The sequence below is a fragment of the Schistocerca nitens genome, chromosome 3, assembly GCF_023898315.1.
Source record: "Schistocerca nitens isolate TAMUIC-IGC-003100 chromosome 3, iqSchNite1.1, whole genome shotgun sequence".
Lineage (NCBI taxonomy): Eukaryota > Metazoa > Arthropoda > Insecta > Orthoptera > Acrididae > Schistocerca > Schistocerca nitens.
This window is the reverse complement of record NC_064616.1, coordinates 675,893,462-675,911,125: the sequence shown is the minus strand read 5'-3', so window position 1 is coordinate 675,911,125 and position 17,664 is coordinate 675,893,462. Positions and strand designations below refer to the sequence as shown.

General features: G+C 43.2%; 1 protein-coding gene across 1 annotated transcript in view; it reads left to right on the top strand.

Moving 5' to 3' along the window:
- The window catches only part of LOC126249385 (cadherin-like and PC-esterase domain-containing protein 1), a 301,898-nt gene that overhangs the window by 113,441 nt on the left and 170,793 nt on the right, over nt 1-17,664 (top strand). Inside the window, exon 4 of the mRNA XM_049951038.1 lies at nt 15,773-15,893. Coding sequence (XP_049806995.1) covers nt 15,773-15,893 — 121 coding nt within the window. The remainder of the gene's footprint in view (nt 1-15,772; nt 15,894-17,664) is intronic.

Sequence of the window (17,664 nt, the reverse complement as noted above, 5' to 3'; positions counted from 1 at the left end):
GTCTCTTGTTACTCTTATTACTCTTAGATGGGGACGTTAAGCCCCGTATACAGTATACATCTCTCACCTATTACGAAAAATCATTTGAAATGCGTGTATGGGATTTAGTTAGAAGGTGCACTGCCTTTCACAAACTGAAACTTCAAAATTATCGTAATAAAACGAGGATCGTAAAACGTAATTACTAACATTCGATCCTGTGTAACTGATACACATTCTGCTATTGATAAAATAAAGGAAGAATAACCTTTCTGTAGATAACCTTCGATATAATTCTTTACGAGTGCATTTGAGAAATTCTTAATGAAAATTTTAAACGTTTACTCAAAAGTGTTGACGATGTACTGTCTATGCTTACAAGTGCTTAACGACAGCTGCACATATTTTTGATGACTTTGGTTCATGACTAAATAATTCAGTCAGGATGGAATTTGAAAATCAATAGAATAAGAAATTGTGTTGAAAGGTATTTGATGGTTCGTGGAAAAAGCTTAATTTTACGACGTCTAGCGAAGGATAGAATCCTGTTTTAAATAACGAGATTTCACTCAGGACTAAAAAGTGAAGATAATGTATTATGCTGTTAGTAGCAAGTCGTTTGCCATCCCACGTTTAAGTACGTAGGGACTTCAGAAAATAAACTACACAGGTCGTCCAAGGCTAAGACCATTGTGCAACAAGAGTAGCGTACATGATCCGCTGCAGTGTGGATAATACGTTTATCACAGTGTGGGGGGCAAATATAGCGACAGCCGTAAACGTACCCCAGTGCTAAAGTACGCGGGGCGGTACGATTATTGTGAGAAAAACGTCCAAACTGGATATATATCCAACGGTAAATTCTGGCGTCGTGTTAGCAAATGCAGTGTCGCATCCAACCGTAGCGAAATGGTCCAAACAATCTGACAAAGCCCTCACAGACGTATGTCAGACTGACCGGGAAGTCCAGATCTTGCACCATTTCATTTACATCGTTTCAGCAAACTGAAAGTTGCTTTCTGGAAGAGAAAGCAATTTCGCAACAATAACAACGTTCACACAGCGTTAACCGAATGAATCCGCGAGTAAGGAGAGGAGCGCTATTGTCCAGGAACTAAACGAATTGTAGAATGTTGCGAACCATTTTCACAGTAACTTGCTGACTATGTTGAAGAATACTGCAATGTATCTGTGTCACTTTGAAGTGTATTGCAGCCCTCAAAAGTGTTCTTTAAGTTTTGAAAACAGCTGAAAATCGGCTGGGGCCAAGTCGGGACTGCATGGAGGACGATCGATGACAGTGAAACCTGTGCGTCGAATTGTTGCAGATGTTGCAGCATTCCTGTGTGGTCTGGCATTGTCATGCTGAAAAACAGGATGTTCTTCGAATTCGAAATTCTATTACAGCGCGCTGTTTCTCAGGTATCGACATGGTTACGTTACACACTGCTATGTTACACGCTACAGTTCGGAGCCCTGTAGCGGCAGAGGACTGTAAATGGGTAGACACGTATAATAAAGATGTAAAATGTTAATAACGCTTGTTTTATTGAAAAAGCCTTAAGAGTATTCACAAAAAAAATTCAGAGGTATTACCTTTCAGCACGTCCTACTATAACAGAGACAACAGCGATTAGTATACAACGAACAGGTAACACAAGCAAAGACTAGGACACCAGAGAAATGTAGCCTGCATTAGTACCTGACTAAACTATGACAAGTCTTATATTGGTCAATTATATTGAGTTTTAACATTTAGAATTACTGAACATAAGTGTAGTTAGGGGCTCTAGGATTGTGACAGTTTGCCAAGAACGCCTGAGTAAATGTTCCATGTCATTGAACAGCAAACGAAAAGTGAAATTTCAACATGACAGAAGCTGCTGCGATCATCCACATTGTTTAGCCTCTGTGTTCTTTTTAATAAAATGTTAGACGATTGAGAAACCTTATTGTTCAATGAAAAATGAGTTTTTGCAACGTTTGACATCAGTTTTGTTTTTCACTATACACTTAGTTCCTAAATATAAGCTGCATTAAAAAAAAAAGGCTGTAACATTAAAACCACTTAAGGGAACGTAATTTCTTCGCCTGCGAAAGAAAGTGTGGTCCCGTTCAGAGCGCTGAGGCCCAAAACACAGCGCTAGAGTGTCGTGGGCGCACACTCACGTGACGAAAGAGTGAGCACGTGCACGCGTAGACCATCCACTGTCCACAGTAGTGCTAAAAAGAGTGAAACGGAGGCTTCAAAAGAAGAGAAAAGGGGTGAAGTGCGTTTCCAGACGCCGGAACGCGTGTGTGGAACGGAAATTCATCGAAGAATGGCACAAGTTTACGGAGAGCACTGGATTTCCGTTGCAATTCGGACAGACCTCTGGAACAGTAGTAGTCATCGTAACTTGCCGCTCTTCAGTAATGAGGGTATCCATCTGCTGGACACTTCACAGGTCTTACGTCATCAGCCAACGACATACGTGCATTCAAAAATGGTTCAAATGGCTCTGAGCACTATGGGACGTAACATCTATGGTCATCAGTCCCCTAGAACTTAGAACTACTTAAACCTAACTAACCTAAGGACAGCACACAACACCCAGCCATCACGAGGTAGAGAAAATCCCTGACCCCGCCGGGAATCGAACCCGGGAACCCGGGCGTGGGAAGCGAGAACGCTACCGCACGACCACGAGATGCGGGCATACGTGCATTCATTGAATCGCTTGTGCCACTCCTTGACCCTTACCCGATGGACATGCAGTGCTCTTCGTATACTTCTGTCACTTTTTGGCGAACTTTCTTACACTGCACTCCTCCCGCTGTCAGAAAACGCACTATACCCCTTTTCTCTTCATTTGAAGCCACCATTTCACTGTTTTCGGTACGACTGTGTGCAGTGGACGGGTGATGAGTTCACGTGCTCGCTCTGTCGTCATATGTGTGGGCGCCAGTATCTACCTAGCGTCAAATCCCAGGCCTCAGTGCTCTCTTAGGGACCTGATATTCTTCTGTATATATTGGTATTACGATCCATTCAGCGGTATTCAGTCGTTGGGAATGGTCCTTATGGTGTGGCTGTTAATGTGTTATTTTTCAAATTTAAATACACTTATCTTGATATTTATAATTAATAAAAGTTGAAATTTTTTGGTTTTTATTTTTATTTTATTGTAACACCGTTTTCAGTCCTTAGTTTAATTTCACTACATTATGTTTGCCCTTCGCCTTCCTCTTACAACAAATCGATGTTAATTTTTTCTAGTTAGTGCTATATGTTACAATTAAAATTCGAAAACACTCAGCCAGAAGTTGAGTACAGTTGAGCTCGCACCAGACGGAGTAAACGCTAAAGAAACAAAACAGTGCTATACTGCCCAGTCACATTAATGTGACCACCTTTCAAAAGCCTGCATAGCCACCTTTTGCAGCGTGGCTCACTGCGATACGGCAGGAAGAGTCAGTTACATTCTGGAAATTACTGACGGGAATGTGGAGTCATGGCAATTCAAGTCCCTTGGACAGCTGCGCTAGGTTTCTCGGGCTAACAGCCTGATCGACGTGGTTCCACAGATTCTCGATTAGGTTTAAAGCGAAAGAGTTTGGTGGCCAGGAGAGTAGGGTAAATTCATCCTGATGCTCCTCGAACCACGCAGGTACGCTGGGCGCTGTGTTACACGTTGCATTGTCATGCCAATAGATGCCGTCGTGCAGAGGAAAAACAAATGGCATGAAGGGGTGGACATGATCATTCAAGGATAGACGCATACCTGCGTTGATCTACTGCGCCTTCCAGGATGACGAGATCACTTAGGAAATGCTACGAAAACATTCCTCAGACCATATCGCCTCCTTCGTCCTCGACCCTTTGTTTCCAGACGTTTCACGCCGTAACGTCCATCTATACCACGGAGCATAAAACGTGATTCATTCACGCAGTGGACGTTCAGTTGCGGTATTGGCGTGGAAATTCTAACCTTCGTCACCAATGAACAACAGTCCATGGATGCATGAGCCAGACGCCTACTGCGGAGGCCCAAATGCTGCAATGTTAGCTGAACGGTCTTTGAGAAGACGTTGTTGGTAGCGCCTTGGTTCATCTGGGCAGTCAGTTGCTTAACAGTTGCCCGTCTGTTCGCCCGAAGCCATCACTGAAGCCGTCGTCCATCCCTGTCATCTATGGTCGGTGGTGGCTCCACAGCTGCTTAGAAGCTGGTTCTAGACAGAGCCCTTTCGCCATGCACGGTATGCTTAGCCAACAGTTCACAGACTTAGCCGTTTCGCAAATTCTTCCACCCTTGGCCCGAAATCCAATACCAGGTCGTTTTGGAGGTCAGATAAATCGCTCCGTTTCCGCCCTCCAACGCCTGCACTGTTTCTGTATGTCCACGCTTTATACGAGGGCAGTTCAATAAGTAATGCAACACATTTTTTTTCTGAAACAGGGGTTGTTTTATTCAGCATTGAAATACACCAGGTTATTCCCCAATCTTTTAGCTACACAACACTATTTTTCAACGTAATCTCCATTCAATGCTACGGCCTTACGCCACCTTGAAATGAGGGCCTGTATGCCTGCACGGTACCATTCCACTGGTCGATGTCGGAGCCAACGTCGTACTGCATCAATAACTTCTTCATCATCCGCGTAGTGCCTCCCACGGATTGCGTCCTTCGTTGGGCCAAACATATGGAAATCCGACGGTGCGAGATCGGGGCTGTAGGGTGTATGAGGAAGAACAGTCCACTGAAGTTTTGTGAGCTCCTCTCGGGTGCGAAGACTTGTGTGAGGTCTTGCGTTGTCATGAAGAAGGAGAAGTTCGTTCAGATTTTTGTGCCTACGAACACGCTGAAGTCGTTTCTTCAATTTCTGAAGAGTAGCACAATACACTTCAGAGTTGATCGTTTGACCATGGGGAAGGACATCGAACAGAATAACCCCTTCAGCGTCCCAGAAGACTGTAACCATTACTTTACTGGCTGAGGGTATGGCTTTAAACTTTTTCTTGGTAGGGGAGTGGGTGTGGCGCCACTCCATTGATTGCCGTTTTGTTTCAGGTTCGAAGTGATGAACCCATGTTTCATCGCCTGTAACAATCTTTGACAAGAAATTGTCACCCTCAGCCACATGACGAACAATCAATTCCGCACAGATGGTTCTCCTTTGCTCTTTATGGTGTTCGGTTAGACAACGAGGGACCCAGCGGGAACAAACCTTTGAATATCCCAACTGGTGAACAATTGTGACAGCACTACCAACAGAGATGTCAAGTTGAGCACTGAGTTGTTTGATGGTGATCCGTCGATCATCTCGAACGAGTGTGTTCGCACGCTCCGCCATTGCAGGAGTCACAACTGTGCACGGCCGGCCCGCACGCGGGAGATCAGACAGTCTTACTTGACCTTGCGGCGATGATGACACACGCTTTGCCCAACGACTCACCGTGCTTTTGTCCACTGCCAGATCACCGTAGACATTCTGCAAGCGCCTATGAATATCTGAGATGCCCTGGTTTTCCGCCAAAAGAAACTCGATCACTGCCCGTTGTTTGCAACGTACATCCGTTACAGACGCCATTTTAACAGCTCCGTACAGCGCTGCCACCTGTCGGAAGTCAATGAAACTATACGAGACGAAGCGGGAATGTTTGAAAATATTCCACAAGAAATTTCCGGTTTTTTCAACCAAAATTGGCCGAGAAAAAAATTGTGTTGCATTACTTATTGAACTGCCCTCGTATAACCTCCACTCCTAGTTCTGCCACCTGCCGTGCGCGTGGTTATTGCACGTTGACGTCGAACATAGGTGGTGGTCACATCAATATGACTCGACCGTGTATAGAATATATCATGGCTGGTCCTTCAAAGAGAAATTTCATTCTGGGACATTTGTATCGTATCTTTCGACTGTAATCCTAGCTCCAACATTATGATATCGTTTTCAATGGCTATAGTCACTAGTTGTGTAAAGATCGACTTCTGAACAGAAGAAAAGTTTTCAGGAAATACAAACACTTAGAATATTCGCTGTATGTGCTTTTTATTCATAAACATAATAGAGTTCTACCATATAACAATGGTATGTCTCATTAGCATTCTCAGAAAGAGTGAATCACCCGGAATACCAATGCATGCTTCTCTATGCGTGCCATTATAATTGCGTGAATTATCTCGATTCGCATAAACATATAGTTTCTTCAGAGAGAACTGTGCAAATTTTCTAAGTTTGTCTTGCACAGGTTGTGACCATTATTATCCTACATGTTCTCTACAGAACTGAGTTTCAGTGGCAATACTGATCACTCAGTTCATTATATGGTATACTAAGGAAGGTGTTGCCCTACAAGATATGCTAGTTATGGATCAGCGTTATCAGCTATTTGACATCGAGAAGGCTCATAACGTCAAATTAATTAATTCTGAATGGAAAGTACTTCTATCCTTTTCCAGCTGATGGTTAGGCATTTCTTTCTTTTTTCGAGACGTGGACTTATTGTGTTCATGTTGTGCTACTTTGCTACTCTATATTGTATCCAAATTTTTGTCACATGTCATTACACCGATGAAATTCCATCTCTGTCACCAGAAAACACGTAGTTTGAATTTTCGAAAAATTCAGTTTACTTTCTTCACTGCAATAAGTTAGTTCTCCTAAAGCGCATGTAGCACACATCTTACGACACTTAGTGCTGTTGTGAATAAGGTATTCAACTAACTAACAATTAAAAATGCAATTTCTTTAGCTGCTTGGTGTCTGTTCATTAAAAGTTTGAACAACATGAAGGGCAAATGATAGTCAGAACATCAACAATCTTATAAATAGCAAATTCATCGTTTGTGAACTGGGCAATCTACTGTTAGGTTTTCAAACGATAGATGTTATTTCCAGCTTATGTTTATGGATCATAGTCTCAGACGCTAGGATTATTATTATTTAACGCTACTGTCTTGTATGTAGAAATAGAGAAACCTTGTCATAATTGGCTGGGTGATGGAGATTCTATCCATCGAAACGCTCTTAACGACTGATAGATTATCGTTGTTATTTTATAAACAATCGTTGATTCATCGGTCTTTCGTCTAACGTTCTTGTGATAAACCTCATGAGTGCTGAGATCATCTAACTTTGGACATAAGCTACACAGTCCGTAGGACTAGGAATGAAAAGGTGTAGAAGTTAAATTAATTGAGCTATGGTATTAAAGTCCCCTGGTGTCAACTATAATCCAGATATTTCACGGTTACCCCAGATCACTTCGGTGAATGTCAGTAGACCCGCTGTTTCATTTTACACGTGGAACGCCAGTTCCTTCTCCTACTTTTTTCAGTGCGAGCTAATGACACAAATGTTGAAGGGACATTCAACACCACGGACCTTTTTCCTATTTTGTAAGTGAGAATCATTCCAAAAGAGACACTCTTCCCGTGAAAGGTTCTTGTAGAAGTTCAGAAAAGAAATATTCGGCTTGCTGTGCTGAATGAATCTTACTGTCTGTATCGCCTATTCCACATTTATCATATGAAAGAAATTAGAACATGAATGGAAGTGGAGACAACATGTTTCTTTTGGTCTTTTTGTGAATAGTCCGCAGTACCCTTTGCTACAAATTATACGGAGCTTATGTAAAACAGAAGTTGATGTAAAAGGCCGCCCAGGTATTAAACAGGAGATAGTAAATGTAGAGCGAGATCTCAGTGAATCCAGTTGACGAAGGTATGGACTGAAACATGTTCACAGACATTGTGAAATTTAAATCGTATTATTTAATTTCTTTTAACTTCATTCATTGATACCTTATACTGACGTGCGCATAGGACTTATATTACTGTATAAATGACAAAATTGAGCTACACACATAGAAATTTGAAATTTAATGCTCACAAGTACACGAGAAATCACTACGGCTTTTGACAACATGACAGTCGACTGATTACTGAAATCTGTTGCAAGTGTCAAACATCTAGAAATATTTGTTGAGAGCGTTTGGAGGTGGAATGTTCACATCATGGAGAAGACAGGTACAGGGTGAATATGGAAGAATCCTAAAAAAGTACAATCACTGACGAAAACGTTCGCTTATAAAATTCTCATTGGTTCAATTCTTGTGTGTTCTTCATCGGCCTGCTGTGATTACCAAGTTCGATTAAAGGAACAACTGCCACTTTGCTCTCAGGGTAAATATCTGTAAGCCCTCCGTCCCTGTTGATCAACTATTTATAAATAATCTCGTGTTATTAGAGGAAGATTGAGGGAAGGAAGTTAGAGTCAGACGTCTCGTTGGCGACAAGGTCAGTGCGGAGATCAGCGCAAGGTCAATTCGAACAAAGATGGCAAATTAAATCTTTCCGCCTTACCAAACGTACCATCGCGAAGGAATTTTCGAAGGAATATTAGCGTTTAACGTCCCGTCGACGATGAGGTCAGTATAGAAGGAGCACATGCTCGGACTGGGAGGAGATTGTCGTCTATTCAGAGGAACCATCCCAGCATTTGTCTCGGTGGATTTAAGGAGATCACGCCATCCCGATATTCCTCTTACGTGAACTAGAGAAGACGCAGAGCACCTGAATGTGTTATTTTCAGGCAGAACTTAGCCGTATCACTGTCCTCTCTATTGCGAATCCAATGCAGTAACCACTGCATTACCATGTTTGATGTTCGTGGAAGAAATAGGAGCGTTAGATACTTCAACAAAGACACGACTGATCATTCGATTAAATTTGATTTGATTTAATCAGAGAGACAAAACAACAGTTGTCCTAGCCCCCGGTTGCCCATATCGCGACTAAGCTGACTGTGCAGTATACTCTCCATGGCATTCTAGAAATGCCAACCGGTATTTTCACAGAGCAGTGGAAGCCCCTTTACAAGATCTCTGTTAGGCACAATTTCTTCTGGAATTTAGTACCCAAATAACTCTTATGTTTTGGCATCCAGTGCTGCGTAATGGCAGATTAAATGCGGTGCGGTTTCATTCCTCGTACCATATAGTGGGCACTTTCTCTGTTCTCATCGTGCGCAGGTGCATTTTGAAGTTCCCATTACACTTAACTAGACCCACCATGAGTTTAACCTGCCTCCAGTTCAAGTATAGCATTACAGGAGTTCTCTTTGAATACGGTTTCGGCACCATTAGCTTCCTATACTTTTTAGCTTTCGGTTCGGTATGGTACGTGATAGAGCTACGCAGTTTCGATTTCACCATCGCAGTAGTTATCGTTAGGACATGTTTCGGTCCATCAAATGGAGTCATTTCTGCCCTGGCAAGCCTGTCAGCTTCTTCATTGCCACTAGTGCTGAGGGACCAGTAACTGTCCCACAGCAAGTTTACCTTGTGGCTTTCCCCTAGCCTTACAAACGTTTCATGGTATTCTGCAACGTTCTTCGATTTCAGTGCAGGGGCTGACTGAGATGTCAGATCGTATCATAAAATATAGCTTTTCCTGAACATGAGTCATCAATTGAAATGACCTTAATGCTTCCGCAAGTTATTCGGAGAGTACATATGAACATTTAAAGTCAGCAAGTAGAGTACTCTTACTATAATAATAAATGAAAAGCACCAGTTTGCTTTTGTTCTACAATATTATTTTTATAATATTGTAGAACAAAAGCAAACTGGTGCTTTTCATTTATTATTATAATGTTGTTCTACCAAGAACCGACGGAAGATTCTGTTAATACTCTTACTATAATTACCAGAAAAGAAGAGAGGGTAAATAAACCGGTTTTACCTCTGTTGGAGTGGTTATACGTTTCATCTGGTGGTGTAGAACACTGTTCCCTAGTCTGGGAGAGCAGAGAGCAGGTGCTGAGGAGAGCCAAGTGTGCAGCCGGCGTCGCGCCCTGCCTTCCGGCGGCGCCATCGGAAATATTTAATTATGGCGCAGTGCGTGGCGTATGATGGATGCACAATAGATCAATAGAGCGCACCCCAGCGCATTTGCATAAGAAGCGACGCCCATTGTACGCTCGCCCCTTCATTATTTGTCAGTTTGGATTTTTTGCGCCCCGCATTGGTGCAAGGAGTGGTCCTCTTCATTCGCGGGGGAAGCGATACGGCAGCCGCGCGTGTTCGTCTCTGCTCCATCCCTTTGGCAACTGCTAATTTACGAGGAATCGGCAGCGTCGGTAAAATGTTTTTCCCGATTTCGCCGTGTTCTGTTTCTCTGTGTTGAATACCCGGATGACATCGAGAACCTTGAAGACTTATTCTCAACGCCACATAGAGAGCTTTAAGAGGGACAGTAATTATTTGATAAAGTAGTCCACTTCTCAGTAGATGCAGTTGTTAAAGGTGTTACATGACTGGGGCAAACTCTGTCTTCAGTACAGCGAGAGGTTATTCCTTTACGATTAACCATCTTCATTTCTCAGGTTAGATTGGTATTTATGTAGTCTCGAGTCTACAGTAGTGAACAAAATTGATCTTTACTTCCTCCTAACCTACGCGCTGCTACTGTGGTGGTTTCTTCTTGTCTAAACAAGGGAAACGCGTGGATCACATCCTTCGGTAACTATAATGTCTTTCCGTAACTACGGAAACATAAAATACTAATTTAAGCCGCAGCATAATATTCTTATGGGTTTGTGGTTTGTTGAAAGTCATTGCATACTGTATTTCAAGTGATAATTTTCATATGATAAATAACGGCGTCTGTTCAGCATTGAGGGAATAGCTCGAATACGTTCATGACTGCACAGTTTGAGTGCTCTCTTCGGTATTTGTATATGTTGATGGTAGCTGTGAATGAATAAACACAAGAGAGAATGATTACGCGGTATATCACCTGTAACTTTCCTATGGATACCAGATCTGAAAAATCTTTTTTTTTTTTTAATTAACACCCTCTACCTTACCTATTTCTTTTTATCTTATTTCTTGTTTTTCTTGAATGAAACAGGGATCAGAGAAGAAACCGCAGCTGGCATTTTGGCACCAATTTTTGCGGACCACATGTACCGTTTTGAAAACAAATGCCGAAGAAAAACGGACCAAATTCATGCGTAAGCGGAATACGAGTGTACTAGCCTTTTAGTTACTACTACAGTTCTGAGAAAGATGAAACAGCCAAGCAGCTGCCTTGAGTCGGTGAGTGCCACATACTCTCAAAGGAGATGGGACTGGACTCTTGGAATTCGGTAAATAAGTAATTGCTAAACGGTGATTATTATATTTGGCTGTTCACAAATTAACACGCATTCACTATCGTCTGAATCAATATCTTCCATTAACTTATGCTAATGGGGCCATGAAAAACAACATACCACTCCTAAGACATTTTCAACACAACATTTTACGAAAATCTATGTAGTAGGGAGATTAATAACTCTGCAACGTGACTGCCCCACCGGACCGTATTATAGGTCCTATGCACGCAGACGTAAGGCAAAACAATTAATGAAAGCTCATTTGTCTGTTAGACTTGACACGTTCTTTTGGCAGTGGAGGACAAGAACAGTCTAGCCGTTACGTGATACAGCAAAGAAACGAAATGTAACTGGCAATCGCAGAAACTCGTAACGTTACATGCATGCCTTCATTTCACATGCAGTACGACATCCTACAATTCTTCCAGTTACGGGCTGTAACATTCCTTTTATCTGCTTTATTCACTTAATATCTCTACGTATGTCGCGCCCGGAATAGGCAAGTTTATATTCGACGTTTGATCACCTGGACTTTTATAGCTTCAGTGCAGCCGAATATCTTCAGTTGTGGTAACAGGACGCGGCCGCAAATTTCTCCATATTTTTTCACATTGACTAATGACCAGTTACGTTTCTAGGAATCTCGATAATCATTAGGCCTTGTAAAGTAAGCGGCTTTAATTCACAGTAGAACAACTCTAAAGCGTCTGATAGGTTCTGATTAACTACAACTCCTATTTATACCACTATATTCGTATACTATCAGACTTGATACGGAGTTTTGCCACTTTTGCTGTATTTGTGTACAGTGTATTGTGTCTCTCTCAATATGGACCGAGGAAGATGACTCTGTGGTTGACACATTGGACTCATATTCGGGAACACGACTGTTTTAATCCCCGTCCAGCCATTCGAATTTAGGTTTTCCGTGAGTTCCCTAAATACCTGCAGTCAAATGTCGGCATGCTTTGGAAACTGTGCGGCTGATATCCTTCCCCATCCTTTCGTAATCCAAACTGGCGTTCCGTCGCTAATGGCCTCGCCGTTAACGGGACGTTAAACTCTAATGTTCATTCCTTCTTTTTTCTCAGTGCGAAGCATCCCGGGCCAAGTAATGAGTGAAACTTTTGTACTCAAACGTATGCAAATTATTGGATCATAAAAAATCTTGAACTTAAAAGAGTCGTTTGTTTTGTCTCAGTTTCCGCCATTCAGATACCTCCGTAGTTAAATACGTGGTTTCGTTTCTTCCACTTTCAATTACCTTTTGTTAGATGTGCTCCGCTCTTGCTTCCCCAAAGGAATGACGGGACGTAGTTTGTTGACAGAGACCAAAGATTTCTGGAGAGAGAGAGAGAGAGAGAGAGAGAGAGAGGGCAAGCCCTTCCGGGTCGCGATACCGTGTGTTATCGTCGCATTCCTCAGTAAGGTGGGCGGAGCTGTCTGCGTTGCTCTGGATGTCATACACGAAGAACAATCGTATCACACGAAGACCGTGTCGAAAAACTTTGCATAGAAACACACGATTCACCGGTCATTTACCTCACTCTTAGATGACGGCTAGTCACAATTGCAGATCGAACGTATCTCTTTATTTTTCGAAACGTCGTTTTGTTGCAGAAAGTCTTGCTTCTTGAGCGATGAGGATAAGCTTTAACAGTGTGTTTGAATAAGAAGTAAGTATAAAGACTTTACGATTCAAAACCGGCAAACAGAGGCGCGTTTGTGAGAAAGACAATAAATATGAATGATCTGGTAGAAAATGTCGAAAGCTCCATAAGGCTATTCGCCAGTGATGTGGTTGTCTGCAACAAGATAGCAACGCCAGAAGACTGTAAGGATTTGCAAAAGGACTTGCTGAGGATTGATGAATAGTGCAAGGATTGCCAGTTGACATAATCGTAAGGAAATGTAACATATTGCGGATAAGTAGGAGAAGAAATCCATTACTGTACAACTACATCATTGGTAATAATTTGCTGGAAATAGTATCTGCCTAAAAATATCTAGGAGTAGCCATCCGGAGTGACCTTAAGTGTAATGATCATGTAAAACAAATAGTAGGAAACGCAGACGCTAGACTGAGTTTCATAGGAAGGAAATTACAGAAATATCCGTCAACCACGGAAGAAGTGGCGTACAAAATTATTGTTCAACCGATTCCTGACTTTTGCTCGTAGTTCTGGGACCTTCACTAGGTAGAACTAATTAAATAAATCGAGAAGATCCAACAAAGAACAGTGCGTTTCGACACAGGGTTGTTTAGTCGGCGCGAGAGCGTTACAGAGGTGCTCAAAAAACTCCAGTGGCAGACGCTTCAACATAGGCGTTGTGAATCAGGAGTGGTTTTTCTATTGAAATTCTGAGAAACTACATTGCGAGAAGAGACGGACAGTAGATTGCTTCCTCCCAAGCTCACAGCGCGAAATGATCAGAATGAGAAATTTCGAGAAATTAGTACTAATATAGAAGTTTACCTACAGCCATTCTGCTCATGCGCCATTAGAGAGCCGGTCGGTGTGGCCGAGCGGTTCTGGAACCACGCGACCACTAACGGTCGCAGATTCGAATCCTGCCTCGGGCATGGATGTGTGTGTTGTTCTTAGGTTACTTAGGTTTAAGAAGTTCTAAGTTATAGGGGACTGTGACCTCAGATGTAAAGTCCCATAGTGCTCAGAGCCATTTGAACTATTTTTGAGCCATTAGAGAATGAAACATGGAAGGCGAGTCAGAGAGTGGTATTAGAAGCACTGTCAGGTGGCTTGTCGATTATTGATGCCGATGTAGGCACAGACTGAAACGCATGGACGTGCGAGGAAAGGGCATGTAATGGGCAGAAAAGACGAAACACAAGCTCAGATAAAAAAAATGAAGCTGAAAGGAATTTGTTGTACCCTTCTCAAATAAATCATCCTGCCAGTCACCTTATTCAAAATTGGGGCACCACAGAAAACCTAGTTGTGGGAAATCGAACGGGGATTTGCAATTTGCACACAACTCCTCCACAATGCATGCAAATCCAGTGCCTTATTAAGGTATAGAGACAGCTATGGAGGATTGAGTACACGAAAATAATCTGCTGTCAGCATTTGCAGGAGATGAGGAGATTTCGCGTAATATAAGGAATTGTTGAGAAATGGAGAGCCTGAATATTGTTAGAGGATAAGTTTAGGTACACTGATCAGCCAGAACCTTATGACCAACGACCTGCTATCGGTATAGACCCGTCCAGGCGATAGCCCCGTCACCTGGCGAGGAATGACTGCTAGTCAGACAGATGCACGGTGCGTGTAGTACGAGTTGGAGTGCTGTCCGTGTGTAGAATGGGGAAGGCGCGCGATCTATCTCAGTTTGGCCATGGGCAGATTGTGATGGCCTTGAGTCTGGGCGCAAGCATTTCGGAAACTGCACGACTTATCGGTTGTTCGAGGAGTGCTGCGGTGAGTGTCTTCAGCACGTGGCGAAACTGTTTCAGACGTCGTGGGGTTGGGTGGCATCCATCATTACAGATGTCGGACGTAGTAGGCTGGGTATACAGGTAACACAGGACGGGTGGCGAAATGTGGCGGAACTATTGTCAGACTTTAATGCTGGGCAGAGTACAAGTGTGCCTGGATACACAGTGCACCCACCGAACACTCCTAAGGATGGGCTCTGCTGCAGATAACCCATGCATGTGCGACTGTTAACGCCACGACATCGGCAACTACGACTGAACTGGACACGTAAGCATCGGCACTAGACGTTGGTACAATGGCAGAGCATAGCATGGTCTGATGAATCCCGATAGCTTCTTCATCATGCCGATGGGATGGCTTGAATCCGTCGCCTTCCAGGTGAACAGCTCCTTGACACCTGTACTGCGGGACGGAGATAAACTGGCTGCGGCTGCATTATGCCCTGGGGAATATTCACGTGGGCATCCATGGATGCAGTGGAGCTCGTGCAAGGCACTAAGGAGTATCTTACACTGTTTGCAAACCATGTACACCCCTTCATGACGATCATGTTATCTTTCGGCAGTGGCATTTTTCAACAACATAATGCGCCATGTCACAAGGCCGAAGTTGTGATTCATTGGTTCGAGGAACACAGTGGCGAGTTCCAATTGATATGCTGGCCTCCCAATTTGCCAAATCTGAATCCGATCGGATACATCTGGGACGTGATTGAACGTGGCGTCAGAGCTAATAGGCTCCCTCCCAGGAATTTACGGGAATTAGGTGACGTGTGTGTGCATATGTGGTGCCAACTCCCTTCAACGACCAACCAAGGCTCATTGCTTCCATGCTACTGCACGTCACCGCTGTTATCCGTGCCAAAGGTGGACATAGCGGCTATTAGATAGGTGGTCATAATGCTGTGACTGATTGGTGTAAATAATTTGTAACGGTGTCGGCTAGGAATCTTAATCTGTTCTGTAGTTCCTTGAAGAATTACCAGATCAGTTCTTCTGGTTGGTTTGAGAATGCAAGCTAATTGGAGGTGTTTTAATGTGTTCGTAAGGTAGGTTTAATGGTTATGGGCGGTGGGGTAGAGACCTGAGGGGCGAACTAAAGTGATTACGCTGTCTGCTTTAATTCTAAGTGCTACGGATTGTTATTTACATGAATCGGTGACAAATACTACGTGTGACGTGCGTTGCAGGAGTGCGAGTACCAGTTCTCGCCTGGCGAGCCGTGTGGTCTGCAGCCCGAGCCTCCGCCGTGGTCAGCGCTGCAACGGCGCGCCCTCACGCTGCCTGCCTGCGCCACCGGCGACGCCTTCGGTGAGTTCCACCCTCTTCTTCAATCTTCTGCATTAGCTTACTGACACTTTGCGTTCACTCTATATAAGCTTCTGGAAAACTACCGCAGCTACACGTGTGGGACATATTTTATTAGATTCACCAGATCAATAACAACTTAATAAAGGGAAATCGTGCTTTACTTTAAACTCGTACAGTTTTTCGATGGCTTCATATTAGCGAAGTTGCTAAATTTCAGGCAAAATATTTTATCAGCCATAATTCCGTAATTAAACATTTGCGGACCTATGTTTATATATATTTACATATCTTCGTGAATCACTCTGTATATTTACATGGGTGTGGCGCAGTATGGTAAAACAGAAAATAAAGGGAAGAGGAAGCACACGTTTCTATGTTTGGGAAGTGGATATACATCCCCTTCAACTGTCACCCACCCCCCCTCCCACTCCTGTCTCTCTTCATATCCTCATGACCCTCTCTCTCTCCCTCTCTTTGTCCGTCAACTCCTCTCCTCTTTCTCTGTCCATCTCCTCCTTCCTTCTCTCTCTCAATCTCCCCTTACACCCTCTCTGTCCACCTTCGTATGTCCACCACCTCCTCCCCATTGCTCTGTCCATCTTCTCCTCCCCCTTTCTCTCCATCTTCTCCTGTCTCCTCCCTGTGTCCATCTCCTTCTTTTCACTTTCTATCTCCATTTCCTCCCACACATCAGTTCATCTCCCCTTCCCACAACTCTCTGACTTATATATATATATATATATATATATATATATATATATATATATATATATATATATATATATATATATATATATATATATATATAATGTATGTATCCATACGTTTACTACAGTAAAATGTAGAAGTTTGGAGTAACTTGGTCGAGTACTTTTTCAGATTTTTGGTGACAAGTTTTCCCCTCTACATATTACGTGTTTATTAATTATTAAAAGTATAGGCTATGTCTGTCCAATTATTCATCAGGGTATTGTGTAAAAAGTTGAAGTAAATCAGTGAAGGACTTTTCGAAATTTTTGGTACTAACGTTTCATCTTTATGTAATTCATATTTATATAAAAACGTACACGTATTCGAATGCAAAGTTCTGTCAAAATTGCGAAGCAATCGTTGAAGAACTTTTGGAGGATTAAGATTTTGTACAATCATACATTTACATTTTTATTTATGTCGATGTAGTGTTCGTTATTTTAAATCTTAAATCTCCAAGTGTTCTTGACCGATTCCTTGAAAATTCTGACACAGCGTTGTGTTTGTGAACTTGCGTGTTTTTATATGTCTATGGGAGTGTCATATAGTATATACACTCCTGGAAATGGAAAAAAGAACACCTTGACACCGGTGTGTCAGACCCACCATACTTGCTCCGGACACTACGAGAGGGCTGTACAAGCAATGATCACACGCACGGCACAGCGGACACACCAGGAACCGCGGTGCTGGCCGTCGAATGGCGCTAGCTGCGCAGCATTTGTGCACCGCCGCCGTCAGTGTCAGCCAGTTTGCCGTGGCATACGGAGCTCCATCGCAGTCTTTAACACTGGTAGCATGCCGCGACAGCGTGGACGTGAACCGTATGTGCAGTTGACGGACTTTGAGCGAGGGCGTATGGTGGGCATGCGGGAGGCCGGGTGGACGTACCGCCGAAGTGCTCAACACGTGGGGCGTGAGGTCCCCACAGTACATCGATGTTGTCGCCAGTGGTCGGCGGAAGGTGCACGTGCCCGTCGATCTGGGACCGGACCGCAGCGACGCACGGATGCACGCCAAG